General features: G+C 37.7%; 1 protein-coding gene across 2 annotated transcripts in view; it reads left to right on the top strand.

Annotated features, from left to right (window-relative positions):
• Window positions 1-1,450: 1,450 nt before the first annotated feature.
• ARMC3 (armadillo repeat containing 3) overlaps window positions 1,451-21,394 on the top strand; it is an 81,436-nt gene continuing 61,492 nt past the window's right edge. For both annotated transcript variants that reach the window (XM_045534782.1, XM_045534790.1), the window contains exons 1-3: window positions 1,451-1,520; window positions 4,425-4,473; window positions 16,877-16,994. In XM_045534782.1, the coding sequence (XP_045390738.1) occupies window positions 4,426-4,473; window positions 16,877-16,994 (166 nt within the window). In that variant the 5' untranslated portion in view covers window positions 1,451-1,520; window position 4,425. The remainder of the gene's footprint in view (window positions 1,521-4,424; window positions 4,474-16,876; window positions 16,995-21,394) is intronic.

Genomic DNA, 21,394 nt, shown 5'->3' on the forward strand with positions numbered 1-21,394 from the left:
GTATTTATATATGGACAGGAAAAATCTAGAAGAAAGGGGGAGGCTGATGGCACAGGTGTATATTATTCAAGGTCCAATCAGGAGACAGAAATCCCAACAGATATTTGACCATAGAAAATTCAATATAAAGAATTGTTAAATAGGTATAAGGCTGTTTATCAAGTAATTTAAAAAGCGTGAAGAGAACATGAAGATATATTAAAGTAGCCATTGTAAGAAGCATCTAACACTCTTAGGGCTGGGGGACCAACAGAGACAGGTGGGAGCTGGAGTTTGCAAAGTGTAAGGGGGAGTGGGCGAGAATTTTTGCTCAGGGCAATCAAAGAGTATTTTATGAAGACGGCATTTGAGCTGGACTTCATAAGTAGAAAAGAAAGAATATTCCTGGCGTTGCACATGACCTGAAAAATGGTGGGTGCTTAATAAATATTTGCTAAAAATGAAATGACGATCAGGGAAACCAAGCTGAAATAAAAAAAAAAAAAAGAAGAAAGAAAAAAAATGAAATGACGAACAGAGCCAGCAAAAATCTATAGGAGAAAAGTATGGAAAATTTGGGGGGCACGGTGAGTTTGGCGGGGGTTTGGGTAGTAGAGAGCAGTTGGAAATAAGGTCACATAGGTGGAATAGAGATGGGACACACAGCCTGGACAACTGAATGTTTTTAAAGTTTATCTTAGGAAGCCACTGACATTCGAGTAGGGGAGTGACAAGACTGGAGCAATGGCTTCCGGAAGGTTGGTTTGCCTGTGGTATGCAGAAAGAACTGGAAGGAGCAAGACACTGAAGTCATCTGCTAGAAGGCCCAAAACTGAGGAGCTGGATTGAAGTGACAGTGAGGATACAGGAGAGAGAACAGGCAGGAACAAACCGTAGGCGGCCAAGAGACAACTTAAACGATGACTTTTGTGAGGAGGCAGGGGAGGAAGAAAGGAAACGATCGCCTTCTGCATCCAGGCGATTAGGAAGAATGGCAGAAAGGGGAGCGGGGAGGAAGAAGGGGGGCTTTTAAAGGGCCATGATAAATTCTGTGGGGACAGACAGGACAGCCTAGTGCACAGAAAGCTGGAGTCCGGGCAGGAGGTGGCGACTTGGGCGCGCTCTGCACAGAGACGCCGGCTGAGGCCCTGGGGGAGAACGCAACAGCGTCTCAGAGTATTGAACCCAGGGCCGGTCCGCGGGCCAGAAACTGAGGCTGAACTGCCCCCTGATCTCCAGCTGTCACCTGGTTGGCCCTTACGACTAGGAAGAGGAAGATACCCAGTCAATTCTGCTCCCAAGCACTCACTGGGCTCGGGGAACTGAGGACCCGTTTGGCTCCTCTGGCACTTAGCGCCGCCCGCGGTCTGGGCAATAGGCGCCTCCAGCAGCCGGACGCGGGCTCCCAGGGCGGAGGTGCGCAGGCGCGGCGCGACGTCGCCTAGCAACCAGGGACAACAAGGGCCCTGAGGCGGGCGCCGGCGGCAGCGGCACAGTTTGCTGGGTCTGGGGAGCTCCTGCTCCGCGGGACCTCCCGGCAGGTAAAGACAGGCCAGCGACTGCACGCGCGCCCCCGCGGGGTGGACGGCCCGGGGCAGAGGCCCGAGCAAAATCTGGGGAAGGACAAGGTGCCGTGCGGCTGGGACTGCTGGGGCCGCTGAGGGGTCACCTTGTTAGAGGTTGTCAGTCCCTGTCCCGCGCCCGCAGGGTTAGACGGGGTCGGGGTGGGCTTCCTGAGCCTCCCAGCCACCTGCCATTTAACAGGCGACAAAACTGAGGCCCCAAGAGGGGATCTGAGGGTCTAAGGTTCTGTCAGTTGGCCATGAGCAGCTCAGGTGGCTTCGATTTCTCAAAGCCGATCTCCCCACTCGAAAATATTTCAAACCGTAGGCTGAACATTCACGAAGGAGAAATACAAATGATCAATAAACTCGTGTTTTCTCAATAATTGTAAAAAATATGGCTCCAGTATTCAAGAAGATGCATATTTAAAGCAGCCTTATTTGCATATCCAATACCCTGACCTCCGTCCGTAGCTTTTCACCCAGTTAATTTACTGCTAGACATTTATCCTAAAGAAACAGTTGGGGGTGTGGATGAAAGTTTTGTGTCCAGGGATATTCTTTGCAGCTCTGTCCATAATTCAGAACATTAAAAACAAATGTCCAACAATCAGAGACTGACTAGATAAATCATGGATTTAAAAATATTATTTTAAAGGGCAAGTTATGCTGCTCCACTGGAGGTGATTGGAGCGAGAAATGGAGACGGGGATTTCATGGACTTGTCCATTCATTTAAGAATTTAGTAGGAAAATGGTTCCAGGAAGGGAAGGTGAGAAAAGAAGATAGAAAGTTAGGCAGGATGGTAAAATCACTTTAGAAAACACACAAAAAGAAACTATATCAAGAGCTCATCTTTGTGTGATTTTTATTTTATTCATTGTAACATTCTTTGTCTTCCAAATTCTCTATAACAAAATGTATTACCATTAGAAGGAAAAAAAGGTCAGGAGCATCTCTGAGGCTCATTGTCCCTGGCCTATGTTAGCTCTTTACTCTCTTCCCCCTCTAACGATTGCACTCAATATGGTGATAAAACACACGTTTCTATGTTCACGGTATTGCCTAGGACGGGTTCTATCATTACAACTCCATGTGTTTAGCCTGTTCCCACCTCTGCACTCTTCATTATACAATTGCACAAAAACCCTATCCTGAAACAGGAAAAATTAGTTTCTGAGTGAAAACTCAGATGATTTAAAACAACTTTATGGAGGTGTAATTTAATTGCTTCTTGAATATTATTCATAAAGAATTCTTTTGTAAATCAAAGGCTGCTGTATCTTGGAATTGGTTTTAGAGCACTATGAACTCACTTTTTCCTAGAGATTAATTAATTATAAGATAGATTCTCATTTGTCCAGAATAGTTTCTGTGTGTCTGCCTGAAACATTATAGGCACAAGTCCCGCCTGTGCACTTTTTAAGCACCTATGAAAGATGTCTGAGATTTGAAAAAAGAAATATTGGCTCTAAAATATGAAAAGAAAATTGGAAAATTAATGTTAATTAAATGTTTTTATTAATGTTAAAATTTTATTACATCTGAAAACAGTTTTCTCATTTTGCAAGAATTTGCAGGTGTGCATACTGATTGCTGAATGATTTCAAATGTAAATTTCAAAAAAAAAAAGTATGGTGAAAATTACATTTAATGGGGGATATGGGTACATTTTAACATTTTAATATATTGGATATAGTTTGACTAAGCTTGCCCAGGCCCTCAAAGATCTTAAAAGTAATGTGGTCTGAAGTTGGGGACCTGGAGTAGGTAGGTACCTTTCCAAAGTCCCAGTGAGTTTCCATGAACATGTGGTTTTTTAATGTATGTGATAAATTCCTGTCAGTGTCACTAATTCTAGGAGATGCTTTGACCCTTGACAAGCAATTTGAACTAACTGACATTGTAGATTCTCTCCAAGGATTTTCTACTTCCCAGGGTTTCTCTTGAGACTATGGTAATTTCCTTGCAGTGAGGCTAGACCGTCTGAGATTGCTCTGATGCCAAACATAATCGCACAAACTCTCATTAGAGAAAACTAGAAAGATTTCTTGGGTTATTGTAACAGGCATCAATATCTTGGGAAGTTCTCTGTACCCAGGTGGAGCTACTTCTCTGTGGTATGTCAGCCATGTATATATATTATTCCTTTGACTTTTTTCCACGCAGACATAGGGTCATGCAAGAAAAGGGTCTTGCAAGGAGTAGCCTTGGTTTCCCCAGAGTACATCTCTTCAGATTCTCAATTGCTTTTTTATTGAGCTATGGATTACATTAGAGAAAACTTTTTGTTATCTGGGAAAATTACACAGATGTTGATTCAGATTTGGTAGATCTTGTATACCATTCATAAAATCATTACTCCCAGGAAAAATCGAGTTAATGATTTTTATAAATCTTGAATGCCTAGTATGTACCAGACACTGTTGTAGGTGCTTAGGATAGTGCAGTGCAAGAAAACAGACAAAAATCCCTGACTTTGTAGCACAAATATTCTTGTAGATTCCAAAAGTAAATTGGGTTAAGTCTCTCGAGTCCAACATAAGTGAGCTATAAGCATGGTAAACAATTGTTATATAATAACTGTTATGTAAGTAAAAGTTATATCACCAATATATTCACCTCCTTTCCAAACTGAAAGCCAGCACTAATGCTCAGCAATCTCATCAATAAATTCCTGTAAAATTGTATCATTTGAAATGGGAATGGGATGTAAGTAGTATATTTGTACATGTGCAATAATTTTCACATGTATTGCATGTCTTTTAAGAGGTAAAAATTTAAAGGAGGAAATAAACCTCCTCCAAGAGCATAGATAACATGAGATTTGTACACATATAATGCACAAATGACACTTTAACCATTTATTGCATCTTTTTCCAGGATGGGTAAAAAGATAAAGAAGGAAGTAGAACCTCCTCCTAAGGATGTGGTAAGTTTCTGATGTGAATACTAGTAGCACTTTAACAACCAGTTTTATGAATAAATTGTTCAGACAGTTTGGCATGTACCAGTATATACATGAATACATGGTGGCAGAAGTCCAAAATCTGACTAATGATAAGATTAGTCAGAGAAATCTAACATTATATAAACAAACATTTACAACATTGTCATTATATAATTAGCACAATTAGAGAGTAATTATTAGCTTTCCCAGTGTGTGGATAGCATGTTTATAGCCTAGTTAATGAATAAATAGTTTGGGTTATTCTTTTAAATACTTTATATTTACATTTGCAGGTCTCTCATTAATGTTAACTACCCAAGTGAATTTCTAAAAATAACTAGAAGTTATACTATAGCTATTAGATATACATGTGAGGTTTTCTGGTAATGACCATTTGAACATGAGAAGTCCTGTATTTTCCAGTTCTGTTGACAGACTAGTCTGGGATCATATTTTTCTATTCCAAATGCTAAGCAATGCATTCCCCCACTACAGAAATCTCTTCTCTCTCTTTAAAAGTATGGTTTTATCTTCTCTCTTTAAAGTTTATCAATCATTAAAAGGAAATATTAAAAAATGAAAAATGACCTTTGATGATTTTCAGTTTTGAAACTTATTTTGAAAGTTCTTGAGATAAAATATGATTTTCAAGTTTGGAGGAAACAGCTTCCTGCTGAAATCTCCCCTCCAGCCTAGGAGCATTGTGGTTAAGACCCGGGGCTTTGAGCCAGCTCTGCCTCTCACCAACTCTGTTATTGTGGCCAAGTTGCCAAATTTGGCTGAGTTATTTCAGTTTGTCTTTATGTCTTAAATGGGAATTGTGATATCTGACTCATTTGGGTTGTTGTATGAAGTAAAACAAAATAAATTACGTAAAGTTCTTAGTGCCTGGCCCATAGCACTTGGTAAATAAGATCTGTTATGATGGGAATCCTCTGGACTGTTTCACACCCACACACTTACACACCCCTACCCGTGCAACCACCCAGGTGTGATACTTCCATACAGTTGGGAATGAAAGCTATAGAAGTGCCTGTATGCCCAGGTCCAGGAAGGCTTTGCAGAGATTTCCACTGTGGTCTCACGATGCTTCATCGTTCTGGCTGCTTTCCTTTGGAGATGTTCCTAAAGTGTTGCAGATTCTCTTATTTTTCTATTGCATCCTAGGTTTGCATTACCCTACTTTTTGCTGCCAAATAGCATTATTGGCATCTTATTAGCATTAATGGACTCATGAACACAGTACTTGGCAAACACATTCTGATTAAGATTAGAATTAAGGGGCTAAAAAACACTAGATACACTTGTCTGATTTACTCTCTATAACTTTCTAGTGTGTTGCTGGTATTGCCCTCTGTACTCTAATTCTTGGGGACACAATTGGGGACTTGAGGCACACAATCCTCGCATTAACAAAACAGCTCTTGCTTCATCAGTTTGTAACAGCCTCGGGGGTAGCTAAAGGCATGTGTAACATTTGCCAGTGGTCCCCGAATATTCATTTTGCCTTTCCCAAGAGCCTGCCATCCATCCCCTACTCTGACCTTACCTAAATAAAGCTGATAGAGTGGTGTTAAAATATCAAAGCTTTTTCTACCTTATAAATTCTAATATTTCAAAGCAGAATGCCACAATTTACAGTATCTTAACTTGGTACTTGTTCCAGGGTATACCTCTTCAAAGTCTATGAAGGGTTTGTTCTATAAATTGTAAATGAAAACCAGATTTAAAGAGGGATATATAACTACTGAAGAAAATAAAGTTTTCTCTGTCACTAATGGTAATTTGCTTCTTATGTGTTTCCTAAAAACATTGTTTCCAAAGATTTTAATTTTTATCAGTCTTTTGTCTACTGGTTAAGATGGGTAATAGAGACAGCAAGAAGAGTGTTTGGTAATATGATTCAAACAAAAAGCTCCCTCTGCTTTTCTCAATATTCTCATTTGTCATAACATCCATTTGTATATGCATGTATATGGTTTATTGATCTACATTTCCTTCTCATAAAGGAGACACTGGCTACAAAGATGCCTAGATATAGAAAAGATATGGCTTAAATGACCAGGACAACTGTAAACTGCCTTCCCAAACCATTTACAGGTCTGACTGAAAGGTTGTTTGTTATGCTTTAATAAAAGGCAAACTTACTGTGGAATGATTGCATACAAGAATTCCTAACAAAAACGACCCTACTAGGCAATATTTAGTATAAGACAAGATGTTCAGTGACTAAGAGTGTCAGCCATGGGGCTGTGCTGCCTGAGTTTGAGTCCTCACTCCCTCATCCACTCATGCCTTCTATGACCCTGGGCAAATTTCCTAACCTTTGTGTACCACGTGAGGACTTAGTTCATAGGAATACCTACACACAGCAGCGAAGTAAGGTTATATGCATGTAAGATGCTTAGGATAGGGCCTGGCACTATGTAAGAACTTAGCAAATGTTGTTATTATTAACTATGTGGTTGAGGGTGCTGTTCATCCTTCTACAGAACCGCACAAATTCGTGTGAACTGTGGAAGGGAGGCAGGGATTTCGGCTGTGGAGGACCAGCTGGCACTAAAGGTCCCAGAGGCCTAGGTGTGTGGCCGTCATGATTCGAGGTCAGGTCTTTGAGTTTGCAAACATGGAAATTATATTCTCTTAGTATTTTCATAGGTGATTGAGCTTCAGTGGACAAATCCGCAGTATCTAAACTCACAAGAGACTGTGACCTGACCCCAGAATCTTAGTGATTAAGTATCAAGTTAACTGAACATTTATGTTAATAAATCAGTACTTTCTAGCCCTAGTTACATGCTTAGCGCATGTGAAGCTAAGCATGATGAGTATTGAATCAGAGCAACAGGAAATAGTAGAACATGATCTCTCACCTGGACAACCAGATCCAACTCCTTTGAGAGTGGGAATGTCTCCTGGGGCTTGTTTTCCCAGACCTTCTTCATCAATCTCAGAACTCATCCTTTAATTCTTTGTCATGGACTGACAACACTGCCGTGGATTTTTTTTAAATAAATGAAGACTCATGGGGACTTATTCTCTCACATTTCTCCCCATCACAGATAAACAAAGCACCAGGAATTAATAAAAATATAAATTCATAAATAATATACATATGTAAAACAGTGTAGATAACTGTCAGTTTACTTTCTTTCCTCTGAAAGTTTGCTACTTTGATTCAGGTTATAAAATAAACTAAAGGCCATTTTAGCTATTTTCATTTTAACCTTTCGACTTTTTATCAGATTTTTACTAATGTCTAGATATTCTCTACTAAAAGTTTCTATCAGATGAATGCTGTTTACTTCCTTCTGTTTATCTCTCTCCTTTTCTCATGATCTGAGACCAGTGTTGGGGTAAACATGTTCAAACAGAAACTTCAAAAACTCTTTTATTTGCGCTTATTGGCACATGAACATCACTCAACTACCCTGACCTGTTTTCACTGAGTTCAACTTTATCCTTTTATATTTTTTTAGACCTGTGCTGTCTAATATAGTAGCCACTACCCACATGTGGTTATTGAAATTTAGATTTATAATAATTAAAATTAATAATTAAAGAGGGAAAAGACAATTTCCCATTCACATTAGTTACATTTCCAGTGCTCAAGAGCCACCTGTGGCCTGTGACTGTCGTATTGGACAGCACAGAATCAGCATTTCCATCACTGAAATTCTACTGGGCAGCACTATTCTAGACAGTTCTATTTCCGTCACAGAGGTATAAAGACATCTCTGTAAATCCATGGCCTCTTTAATTGACTGGGCCTGAAATTCAAAGCTTAGCCAAGATGCTTTCCCCTTCCGTTTATTTTTTTTGTAAAAATTTTGTCTTATCATTTATTTTATATAGAGTGTGAAATTGTAATTTCTCAACAAGCTTGTTGGTGACTGTGACTTCCTCACGAGAAAGCAGATGGGATATGTAATTACAGCACAGTATTATTTATTTAGTCATGTGGCATTCTGTTATAGCTATCATTGTATTCTCAGCACCTTTTTAATAAAAAATTACTGTAATGCTGTGGGCTCTGCAGGAGAAACAAATGTCACACCAAGTCTCTCCTTTCTCTGCCAAACATTGGTATTTCCCCTCCTTCAGCAGCTTAGATAGTGACTCTCACAGACTCAAGCTTCCCTTTAAGCTTCTTGTACCTTATACGACCTTTTTCTTAGTGATGACTGGAAGACATGGCAAAATACTCAAGTGTTTTCTAAATCATTGAAGAGAGCTTACATGATATTTACTGTAGCTTTTGTTGAAATGTATTTTCATGCACTCTACTCCTTTGAGACTTGTGGTCACTCTGTGGAGATCACAACATACCCATGCTTAACCATCGTGTGTTTATTCACATGCTTATAACACCAGCTTTAAAAATATTGAAACATTAGAGGTCTCTGAGATGAAAGGTCTGAAATGGAAAGGAAATCGCTTCTGAGTGTGGGTTGGTAGGGAAGGTGACCAGCTGGAATGTCAGGGAATGCCAGGGTGATGAAGACCATCTGAGGCTGTGGTTTGCAGGGGTTTGGTGGGCAGCTGGGGAGCCTTATGAAAACAGGATGGGAACTGTGGACCCTCTCCCCACAAAAATGCACTCCAGATCCTTTGCATGCAATTCCAGAGGGAGAACATACTCCCAAAGCCCACTGATGGCTCCATCACCAACCTCAGATTTAGAACCTTCTTTCTGGACGTGAGCAGACAGTACACAGTTAAGGCACTGAGAGACTATAAGCATTAAAAAAGTTCCCAGAGGCACTTGAATTCATTCCTTTCCAGGCATTTATTGAATATTTCCAAATCCCAGGTATTGTTCTTAGGTAATGGAGACAGAGAAAAAATATGGTTGTTTGCCTGCAGAAATCCATTAATTTACTGGACAAATATTGAGTGCATGCCACATGCAAGTGTTCTTCCACATCCTGGGCATAAAGATGGGGGCAAAACAAAGTTCAGGCCCCAAGGCAGCTTACATGATAGTGAGAGAAACAGTCAATTGACAAATTACGATATACATCAGGTAGTGATAAGATCTAGGAAGAAAAATAAAGTGGGCTGTGGTGTGGAGAGTGACTCAACTACTGAAGTAGACTCTGGGCCAGGGCAGGCCTTCCTGGTGGGGTCACATTTGAAAACCACTGACATGAAATGAGGAGTGTCCCGTGCTAATGTCTGGGATAACAGCCCAGCAGAGCACAGTAGCTAAGCCCTAAGCAAGGAGAAGTAGGGCCCACAAAGGTGGTGCATGCTGGCAGTCACATAGGGCCTTTTAGGCTATGTTAAGGCAGTTGGATTTTTTTCCCAATATGCAAAAAGAATTCATTGGAAGGCTCTGAGGAGAGGAGTAGCAACATCTGATTTATATTTAAAATGAAAAATAAGATCATTCCAGCACTAATGTGGAAGAAAGGTGAAAACCAGAAGAGCAACTCGGAGGCTGTTACGGTGGTGCAGTGAAGACCCAGTGGCAGCTGGGACCAGGAGGTGACTGTGAGGAAGGTGAGAGGTGGCCCAGGTGAGGGTCCATGTCGGAGGTGCAGCTGATAGAGTTTGCTGATGGATTGTACAGGAGTGTGAGAAAGAGAGGAGTTGAGAGATCTTTCAAGATTTTAGGCCTGAGCAGCTGAGTAGGTGATAGTACAACATACTGAAGTAGACACGTAAGTCGAAGAAACAATGCAGTTGCTCAGTGCCCTGACAGAGAAGTTCAGAAGAATATAGCTGTGGAGAAAGAGAAAGGAGGGAGGGAGGGAGGGAAGGAAGGAAGGAAGAAAGGAAGGAAGGAAAGAAGAAAAAAGAAAGAAAAGAAAAGAAAAGAAAAGAAAAGAAAAGGAAAGAAAGGAAAAGAAAGCAAGCCAACCTGCCTAAGGATTTTCAACACCCACGCTATCATGAATAAAACAATAAAAAATTTATCCAGAGAGATGGAGGCCTGACAATTAAATAAGCCATACCCTTCTATAGTTTCAAGTATTATTTTATTATTTTAATTCTTTAGAAATGAAATAAAACTATCAAGAAGAGGTAGGTGACATGTGACATGGTGGTCACAGATGGTGGCCTTAATGAGAACTATCTTGGTGAGTTAATGAGGGTGAAAGTCAAATTGCATATGTGCAGCAGGGAGTGAGAATGAGAAAATGGGGAAAAGTAAATATTCATAAGATTTTTGACTATGAAAGGGAAGGAAGGAGAGTATGCTGTGTGGAGGGTGATTAATGTCTAAGGAAAGTTTGGTTTTGTTTTAAAATAAGAGAGTTTTGAGAAATCAGAGTATCAGGGAGGATAAGGTGGCTGGAATTTGCAAGGCAGAGTAGCAAAAAGAGGAGAACAACATGGAGAAATAGCTCCAGAAATCTGGTTAATGGTCCTCTTGACTCTTTGAATTCTAAGCTGTACACGGTGAAACTCCATGTGGCAAAGAACATGCATGAACAACTCTCAGGAACTGTAAGCTGAATCATTTTTGGAGCACACACAGGTCTGAAAGGCTTTGTCATTTGATCAGAAAGCATGGAGAGTCTTACTGAACATTGGAGACAGTAGAATCCCCAGAAGGGTCATACCTTAGTAGCAGTACAGCTAAACTAGCCCTGCAGTAAAGGCTTTCCTAGACCTGCCCTAATAAAAGCTTAAACACAGACCTTAAATAAATCAAGCTGGTCTGTAAGTAAGATAACTGCCTGGCAGAACAAAATTCAATACCCTGTAAGAGAATACCCTTCCCTCCCCTGCCCCTGAAAAGAATCTAGTATAGACACTCAACTACATAATTTTCACAATGTCCAATATCTAATAAAAAATTATGAGATATGCAAAGAAGGCAAATGTCACCCAGAAGAAAAATTAGTTGATAAGCCAACAGAGGAGATAAAATAGGATATTTAAAAAATTCAATTACCCAGAAGAAGACAGAAGAAAATGAACAGGGAACAAGTGTGACAAAGTAAGAACAAATAGCAAGATGGTCAATTAAAGCTCAACCATGTCAATAACTACATTGGATATAAATTATCTAATATTCCAATAAAAAGGGAGAGATTGTCAAATCAAATAAAAAAGTGAGACTCAACTCTAAGCTTTCTATAAGAACCTCCTTTAAATATAAAGATACACATAGATTAAAAGTAAAAGATATATACCATGCGAGCTGAAGGGCCTATGTTAATGCCTGACAAAATATATTACATTTACAGGACAAAGAATATTACCAGAGAAAAAAATGGACATAGTATAATGATTAAAAGGTTCATTTTTAATGATCCTAAATGTTGTTCACCTAATAATGCAGTTTAAAATACATGAAGGGAAAAAAAGCTATGCAATAGCATAAAAAGCAATGACATGTTCAGACATAAGTTTGACAAAGTAAAAGCAACATCCATATGTTGAAAACTATAAAACATTGCTGAGATAAATTAGGGAAAACCTAAATAAATGAAGAGATAAAGTACTATGCTGGATACAGATATGTTGCTGGTGGGAATGCAAATGATAAAACTACTTTGGAAAAAAAAAATTGTATTTTCTTGGAAAGTTAAACATGCACTTGCCAGACAAGCCAGAAATTTTACTCCTAGGTATTTACTCAAGCTTAATGAAAACATTGGTCTAGAAGAAGACTTGTATAATAATGCTCCTTGCAGCTTTATACATACTGGTCCCAAACTGAAACAAGCTGAAAGTCCATCAGCAGTTGAATGGATACAGAAATTGTGATCTATTCATACCAGGGAGTACTACTCAGCAGTAAAAAGGAATGAACTGCTGATCATGGGACAATGTGGATGAATCTCCAAAACATTCTGCCAAATGAAAGAAGCTATAGATAAAGGGAACCTGTGTAATAATTTTATTAATGCTAAATCCTAGGGCAGGCAGAACTCATCTGGAGTAAAAGAAAGCAGACGAGTGCTTGCCTGGGACCAGACCTGGGAAGGAGAATCAGTGGTAAAGAGGGAGGAGAGAATGTTCTGGGGCACAGGAAGTTTCACAGACTGTTGGGAGTAGTTGGTTATACAGTTGTATACATTTCTCAAAGCCCATCACACTTACATTTAAAATAGGTGCATTGTATTAAATCTAAATTGGCCCTGTGTAAAGTGGATTCAAAACAAGTAATGGGAAAATTCAGCTGATAGGGAGAAGTTGACTGGCGCTTATTAAGGGTTGAATAAATGTTTATCGCATGACCAAGTGAATTAAGGTGAATGCGTTAAAAATCCAAAGCACATATTAGGGATTGACTTTAGGTAGTGGGAGAAATATTTTCTCTAATGTAATAGAAGAAATGTATAGCTATAGGTAGATTTGAATATGCAAGTTAGAAGCTGAGGAAGTTTCCATCTGATCACTTTATTTTCTCTGCAAGTTTTGCTGGGTGAGCAGGAGAAAAAGGGAGAGGTAGGAGTGCTAAATGTTCAAGGATAGTAGAAAGGTTTAAAATAATTTTTGAGGAGAAGGGGAAATCAAGTTCACAAGAGAAACGTAGAACATCGTTTGCAGTGAGGCCCTTCTAAAGTTGTTGATCATGAATTTCTAGTAATACTAATTTTCCTGTAGTTTAACATTCTCGGAGGATGGTTGGACACTTGGGTGCAAATGTAGAGAAAGCAAATACTAGTGTTCGTTCATGGTTTGGGTTTCATAAGATTGATTTGATGAAAAGACAGAAAGACAAGGGGGTTAGGGTTTAGCAGAAGTGTTATTAGAATAACAGATCATAAAATTTAAGCAGTTTAGTGAACAAAATGAAGAAATGAGGTAGCTGATAAAGTGAGAGAAAGTAAAGGAAGTAACTAGACTAAATGAAACTGGAGAATAGGTGTAGTGGGAGTAGCTGAAAACTCAAGCTATGCCTTTCAGGAAACTCTCAGAGCCTGTACACCGTGGGGACAAAAGGAAACTCATCTGTGAGTAGGCAGCGAAAAATCAATGGGATATCAAGAAGAACAGCAGAAGACGAAGCTGAATGATAGATGCTATTGGGTCAGAATTAGTAAAAGAGAGAGAACTCTCAAAAGCAATGAGAACACCTCCGCTTCTGGGATATAGTAGGAGTGGGTGGCAGCTGGCATTTTTCCAACTACAATAACTATGAAAAGCAGAATATGATCAAAAAGGCAAATTTAAAAGACTGATAATATTAATTGTTGGTGAGGATGTAGAATGACTGGAATTCTCATTTATAGCTGGTAGAAATGTAAATTGATAAAACCACTTGGGAAAACTGTCCAACGGTATCTATGAAAGGGAAATATCTGCCTACCTATGACTCATCAATTCCATTACTAGGCATATACCCAAGAGAAATCAATGCATATATCCATAAAAAGACATGGACAGGAATATTCACTGCAGCTTTATTCATGACTACCCCAAACTGGAAAGGAAAGCACCCAAACTGGTATATTCATACAGTGGAATACAACATAACATAAAAAATAGGACTTAGCTGTACAAGCAAAAATGTGAATGAATCTCAAAGGCATTGTGCTGAGCTAAAGAAGCTAGTCATGAATGAATGCATGTTATATGATTCCATTTATACGAAGTTCAAGAACAGGCACCATGAATTGATGTTTTAAAAGTCAGAATAATGGTTCTCTCTCATGGAGGTGGGGAGGTTTGGTGAAGGAGTGTGAGAAATCCTCAGAGGTACTAGAAGTGCTCTATATGTTGGTCAGAGAGATCTGAATTGATTTTTTGGAAAATAAAGCAGAAAAAAAATCTATAAAAAACAGAACAGATCTTTGTTTTTTAATCCAATCTGACAGCCTTTAGTGGAGATTTATTTACTCTATTGATGTTTATTTTGATCATTGATATATTTGATTTAATTGCTATCATTTTATTTGATGTTTTTATTTTTCTTTGCTATATTTTCATGTTGTATTTCTTTTGTATTGTTTTTCTTTTTCTGAATTGAATTATTTTCCTTTGTTATGCTTTCCTTCTGGTAACGAGGAACTTCTGTTGCTTATCGGTAGCCTGTTCTTTATACATACTTTAACTTCATTTTTGTATTAATGTAAAAATAAATAATAGCTGGGAAACACTCCCATTTTTTTAACCAAAAGTTTCCTTTACCCATTTAGTTGGAAAAAGTCTAAATTTTAATTCCAAGTCACTATTATTTTTTTATTGTAATGTATCATTACTTCAGGAATCCTCTCTTAAAAATTGCATTTTGATTCACAACATCATTATCAACATTTAGTAAGTTTAACAGCAAAGTATATTTTAACTGTATTTATTGATCCACCAGTGTTGTTTTTATATGTTGGCCCTCCCCAGTTTTGGCTGGAGATCTTGCCTGAATAATTGTTTTAGAATGTATGGTTGATACACTTTTTGAGTTTGTGAATGCCTAAACACATGAATGATAACCTAGCTAGATATAAACTTCTAGAGTCACAATTCTTTTCCTTCTGAACTGTGTTGATTATCCTCTATAAAGAGTCAGAAAAGGTATAGGTCATTTGCTGAATTCTTATCTTTCCTTATTATTCAATATTATTTCTGTTTTCTATTGTATATTTTCTATTTGGTTAAGCTAATATTTTATCCACCATAAATACACATTTATTCCCATTTTAAACCTTTCTAGTGTCATTTTCCCATTTGAATATCCTTCCTCCTGACCTCAATCTGTCCCATTTTACCTATTTCTTCAAATGATATCTGAAATTCTACCAGCTCCTTGGACCTTTCTGCATTTACCCCAGTTCAAATTAATTTCTCCCTCCTCATTACAGTATTTATTGTCTGCGCCATATGTTTTTGCACTCCATAGAATCCTAGAATGTTATATCTGGAAGAGATTGTATAATCCAGTTCCCTGATTTTTCAGATTCAAAAAGCTGTGCTCAGGGAGCCACATGGGTAACCCAGATGATATGAGGTCCTTGGGCATTTTGGGGCTACCCTCTAATACCTAAATAAAGTGGTTCTCAAGCTCCAATCCCCAAGTACTTTCAGAATTTCTCCCTTAAAATTTCCTTGGATGTCCAGGGCCTCATGCTCTCCTGATCAGTGTTGCAGCCAGCATCCCAGCCATTGCTCTTGGCTCTGCTAGAGGCTGTCTTTTCTCACTGGATCATGTCACTGGAAACTCACAAGTGCCACCAGCCTGATGTATAAGGCAGAAGCTTTGTTTCCCCAAAAGGAGTCTAAGAGGCTTGGGAACAAACATGACTCTTGTAACTCTTATAGCTTCTGGAATAGAGTGAGACATAGACAAAGGGCAGCTTTAATTTGGATGTTAGACAATGCTGTCCTAAAATCTAACAGCCATTTATCCTCCAAGGGGAGTTTTTTATCCTGGCCAAGTCCTTTCAGGTCATTGTTTACTGCCATCTTCTCTTTCTTCTTCACTCTTTCAACATCTCACAGTTACATTTCCTTATTTGGAGTAATCTGTCTCTCCATTCTGTACCTAAAACTAAACATCACATTTTTTTTATATGCCGTAGCATAGTAAGACGTCCATATAGGAAGAGCCAACACAAAGAACCAGCTAAAGCTTTGAAGTTCAGTTTTTATTTTCCTTTATCATAAACAGAACTCCCTCCTTTACCAATCTCTGGAAATGGAAGAAAAATAATATAATAATGTATTTTCTCCTTGCCCACAGAAAGCCTTTAGGGGGTAGAAATTTGTTATTGTTCATTTCAGCTACACGTGAATTCCCCGGGTCTCATGGCAGGACCCAGGTCTTCTTAGAGTCCTATACTTTTTCTTTATACTATATTACTATTCCCCTGTTCCATATTTTATCCAGTGTACACTTTTATGTGCTCTTTTCTATTGCATTTTCATTGTTTCACATATTCCTGCTTTTCCAGAATCTAGTGGTTGGAAAGCAAGTATTGACTGTTGAGATAGTCAGGGTATGAAATACATACAGGTACTCAAGGAATTCTTGTGTATTGACTGAGAATTAGAATAATATATGTTATTTAATGAATATCTGGTATGTGCCAGATGATGTGCTAAGTGCTTTACATACATGATCTCTAATCCTCTCCTCGGTACATTGAGATAGGTACTATTGTCCCTGTTATACAGAAAAAGAAATTGACATTCTAGAAGCCTGAGAAATTTGATTCCACACAGCCAAACTGAGAAACTAGATCTGTTAGATTCCAAAACATTTTGCTCTTCCCACCATACCCCAGGAATTCCAAGCCACTAGTACTGACAATTGTTTCTCTAGCAGTGATGTTTTTTAAAATAAAAACTTTATAATGCACCTGTTGGGAAGTGCCACATACTTTTTGAAAGACTGTGTTCTCTTTAAGTTTTAAGATACCATTCATTTTTTATGTCATTTTTAAAGGATATATGTGAACCTAGTATTTTTCTTTTTGCCTTTCAGTTTGATCCATTAACAATTGAAAGCAAAAAAGCAGCAACCGTGGTGTTAATGCTTCATTCTACAGAAGAAGAAATTTTGGCTAAAGCATGTGAAGCCATTTATAAATTTGCATTAAAAGGTTGGGGTTTTTCAGTTTACTTTTCTATTTTGTTAGTTTCTTAAAATATTGACTACATAATGGGCACTTTTCTCCCTAGTCTTTAACTTACTTCCTGTCAGATGAATTCTTTAAGACAACCAGAAGCTCATGGAAGCCATCACCTGAAAGTAATGCGTCTCCCTAAATGCCTAACTGCATCTTAAGGAGTAATTTAGTCACTGGATAGAATAGTCATTTTGAAAGATTCATTGTAGTTTAAAAAATTGTAAATGTCACAGGAGCTAAGAGAGCTCCCAGTGGTCAAAGCTGAAACAGGCCAGGCGCGGTGGCTCACGCCTGTAATCCTAGCACTCTGGGAGGCCGAGGCGGGTGGATCGCTGGAGGTCAGGAGTTCGAGACCAGCCTGAGCAAGAGCGAAACCCCGTCTCTACTAAAAAAATAGAAAGAAAATATCTGGCCAACTAAAATACATATAGAAAAAATTAGCCGGGCATGGTGGCGCATGCCTGTAGTCCCAGCTACTCGGGAGGCTGAGGCAGGAGGATCGCTGAAGCCCAGGAGTTTGAGGTTGCTGTGAGCTAGGCTGACGCCACGGCACTCACTCTAGCCCGGGCAACAAAGCGAGATTCTGTCTCAAAAAAAAAAAAAAAAAAAAAAAGCTGAAACAATTTGGGCAACAAAACAAATAAAGTAGTATTGGATTATAACCCAAGTAGAAAATATGTATCTGAGTCCACACTGATATGAATAAATGATTGAATAAATAAATAAATGGAAGAGAAAAGACAAATGTCCCACAAAGAATTCCAAATAATTCATGTAGATACTCAGCCCTCAAGGAGGTAAAATATAACTTCCCACTCTTGAGGTGTGGGGTGGCTTCTTTCCCAAGAGTCCCATAAAGAAACAGGGAAAAAAGAATGAGCTTGCAGTGGAGGAACCTGACAAACACTGCCTCAGCCAGGTGACCAAATCAACACCAGGCAGTGATCAGTCACGTTGATCATAGGTGTCCTTGATATGATGTGATGAAAATGGCACATTATTTCTGTATTATTTTTTCCCCAAAATCCATAACCCCAGTCTAATCATGCTAAAAAAAAAATCAGACAAATCCTAGTTCGGACACATTCTACAAACTAACTAACCAATACTCATCAAAACTGTTATGGCTATCTAAACCAAGAAATTCAGAGAAACTCTCATGGCCAAGAAAAGCTAAGGACATATTATGATCAAATGACATCAGGAACCCAGATAGGATCCTAGAACAGAAGGAAGATGTTAGGTTAAAACTAAGGAAACCCAAATAACTAATGACTTAATAATAACATATCAATATTGGTTCATTAATTGTGAACAATATACCATACTGGTATCAAATGTTAATAATATGGGAAAATGGATCTGGGGTATGTGGGAACTCTCTGTACTATCTTTGTAATTTTCTGTAAAATGAAAATTATAAAATAATTAAGTTTATTAAAAAATTATAAACATTAAAAGTCAGATTCTATGGAAAGGTTTGTTTGTAGAGAATTTTCAAACATACAAGGTTTTAGTTCATCAAATGGTGACAAAAGTAGACTTTGATATTGTGTGACATTTTAATAATTGAGAAAATTTGAAGAGAGTTTAGCATTTTTAATAAAATATTTCAAACAAAAACAGGAACAATTTTATTTTAAAGAAATGACACTTTAGAACTTGGTTAAGAGAACAACAAATCATTTAATTAGCAAATGGTATAATACCTTGCTTTGTCACTCTGGTCACCATTGGGAATCCAGATGAAAAACATAGTGGTTCTAGAACATACCATGCCTTCATGAGTGGATTATGTGGATTTCTGGGTCAAATTTAGGGAGATGTTGGATTATGCATCTATGGCAGAATAAATCCCATTTAGCCTTGTAGAGTCATCATATGTCATCTGGCTGTCATATGTATCTAATTATATATTATCTCTTTTTGTATAACATGACATAAGGAAATAGGCTCGTATTTCATGTGAAATCAATACAGAAATTTTTGTAAGTCTGGTGTTTTATACTATTAATAGTAGTATTTTCTAAAATTTTTGAAAAGATAGATGGTGGGACTTTGCCTTCCGGCCAAGAAAGAGCAAGAGACTGGATTTACCCTACTGCCTAAAACAACAACAACAACATAAATAGACAAAATATATGAAATAACAGTTGGTGAGACACTGAACATCAGACAATAAAAGGCAGTGATCACTAAGAGACAGGAAACAAAGGAAATAGGCCCTATGATTGCCCTGGCTTGTTGACTACAGAGAGTTTCCGGGCCATAACACAGGAAAGGGTGACCTTGTGGACCCTCTGAGTTGAGAAGACAGACCTGAGAGTCCAGAGAGACAGAGGCATTTAGAGTTTTCAGGACAGAATAAGGAGAAGAATGAGTTTCACAGAGAGAAAACTTGGGAGATCTGAAAATGGTTCCACTCAAGTATTCAGGTGAGTAGCACATAGATGTGAAGGAACTAGTCAATCAGACAAAAAGGCACCCAAAAGGGTTGAGGTAACAGTGCCTGGTGCTCACATAGCACTAGAAGTAGTGCTTGTTCTCATCAGCCAGATTGAGAAACCTCAAAATTCATGGAGCATTGTGTAGAATACACAGAGGAGTCTTGCCTCAGTATGAGAAATGATTAGTCTTATATTGAGCACTGTTCCATTACCACCTAACAAACATTAAAAGCAAGACCTGAAAGGATCAAACTGTTTCCATGTAACTTAATTGTGTCCCTGAACAAATTTCAAAAATACAGAAATATCCATTTCCCAACAAGGTTAACATTCACACTGCCTTGCATCCAATAAAAAATTACTAGGCATGAAAAGAAGCAGAAAAAAACAATTCACAATAAGATATAAATCAACTAGTAAATCAAAACTAACCCAGATGTTACAATTATCAGAAAATGACATTAAAAGATTAATTACAATTACATTTTTTATGTTCAGAAAGTTAAGATTAGGAAGATATAAAATAGACCAAAATACACTAAAATTTCTAGAGATGAAAACTTCAAGGTCTGAGATGAAAAATACATGGGCTTGGATTAATAGCAATAGAAGTTACAGAAGAAAAGGTTAATGAACTTGAAGACAAAGAAACAGAAACTATCCAAAATGAAGCACAGTGAGAAAAGAGATTTTCAAAAGATGAACAGAGATTCAGTGAGCTATGGGAAAAATTCAAGGTTCCAATATATGTGTGATTAGAGTCTCTGAAAAAGGCAGACAGGGACAGACAAAGTATTGGAAGAAATAATAGCCAGTTTTCCCAAATCAAATGAAAACTCTTAAGTCCACAGATCCAAGAAGCTTGCCAAAATCCAAGCACAAAAGAATATGAAATAAACTACACCAAGATACATCATAATCAAATTGCTTAAAACCAATGATAAAGAGAAAATCTTAAAAATAGCCAGAGGGGTGAAAACATGTTACATTTAGATGAGCAAAGATAAGAATGACAAGAAATAATAAATAACAAATGATAAGTAAAGGTGATTTACCGTCAGGAATGCTACAAATGAGAGTCAGTAGAGCAACATCTTTAAAGTACTGAAAGAACATTAAAAACTTTCAACCCAGAAAAATTCTATACCCAGAAAAAAAAATCTTTCAAAAATATAGTTGAAATAAAGTCTGTTTTTAGATATATAAAAGATAAAATACTTTATTACCAGCAGACCCACACTAATTATGATAAAAAGAGGCCCTATGAGCAGAAGGAAAATAACACCAGATGGAAATATAGATCTACACAAAAGAATACAGATCATTAGAAATGGTAACATATAAGTTTTTTTGTTACTTAAATCACTTTAAAAGCAAATTTATTATTTTAAACAAAATAATAATCATATATCGTACAGTCTAATACATATGTATAAATTAAATATATGGCAACAATAGCACCAAGGTAGAAAGGGAAAAAATGGACGTATCCTATTGTAAGATTCTTGTAATAGATACAGTACCACTTGAAAGTAGACTGTGATAAGTTCAAGATGTATACTACAAACCCTAATGCAACCACTAAAATAACAAAATAGAGAATATCAAATAAGCCAACAAAGGAAATAAAATGGAATCATAAATAATTTCCATTTTTGCAAGAAAGGCAGAAAATGAAGAAAAAAGGAAAACAAAGAATAATAGAACAAACAAAAAAAACAATATGGCAGATTTAAATATTAATATAACCATATTAATAATGAAATAAAATGTAAATTGTCTAAATATCTTAATTAACGGGGAGAGATTGTCATATTGGATAAAAAGCAAGACCAAACTACATGCTGCCTTCAAGAAGTGCACTTAGAATATAAAGGCATAAATAACTAAAAAGTAAAAGGATGAGAAACGATATGATAGCATTAA

This window comes from Lemur catta, chromosome 1 (genome assembly GCF_020740605.2).
Source record: "Lemur catta isolate mLemCat1 chromosome 1, mLemCat1.pri, whole genome shotgun sequence".
Classification (NCBI taxonomy): domain Eukaryota; kingdom Metazoa; phylum Chordata; class Mammalia; order Primates; family Lemuridae; genus Lemur; species Lemur catta.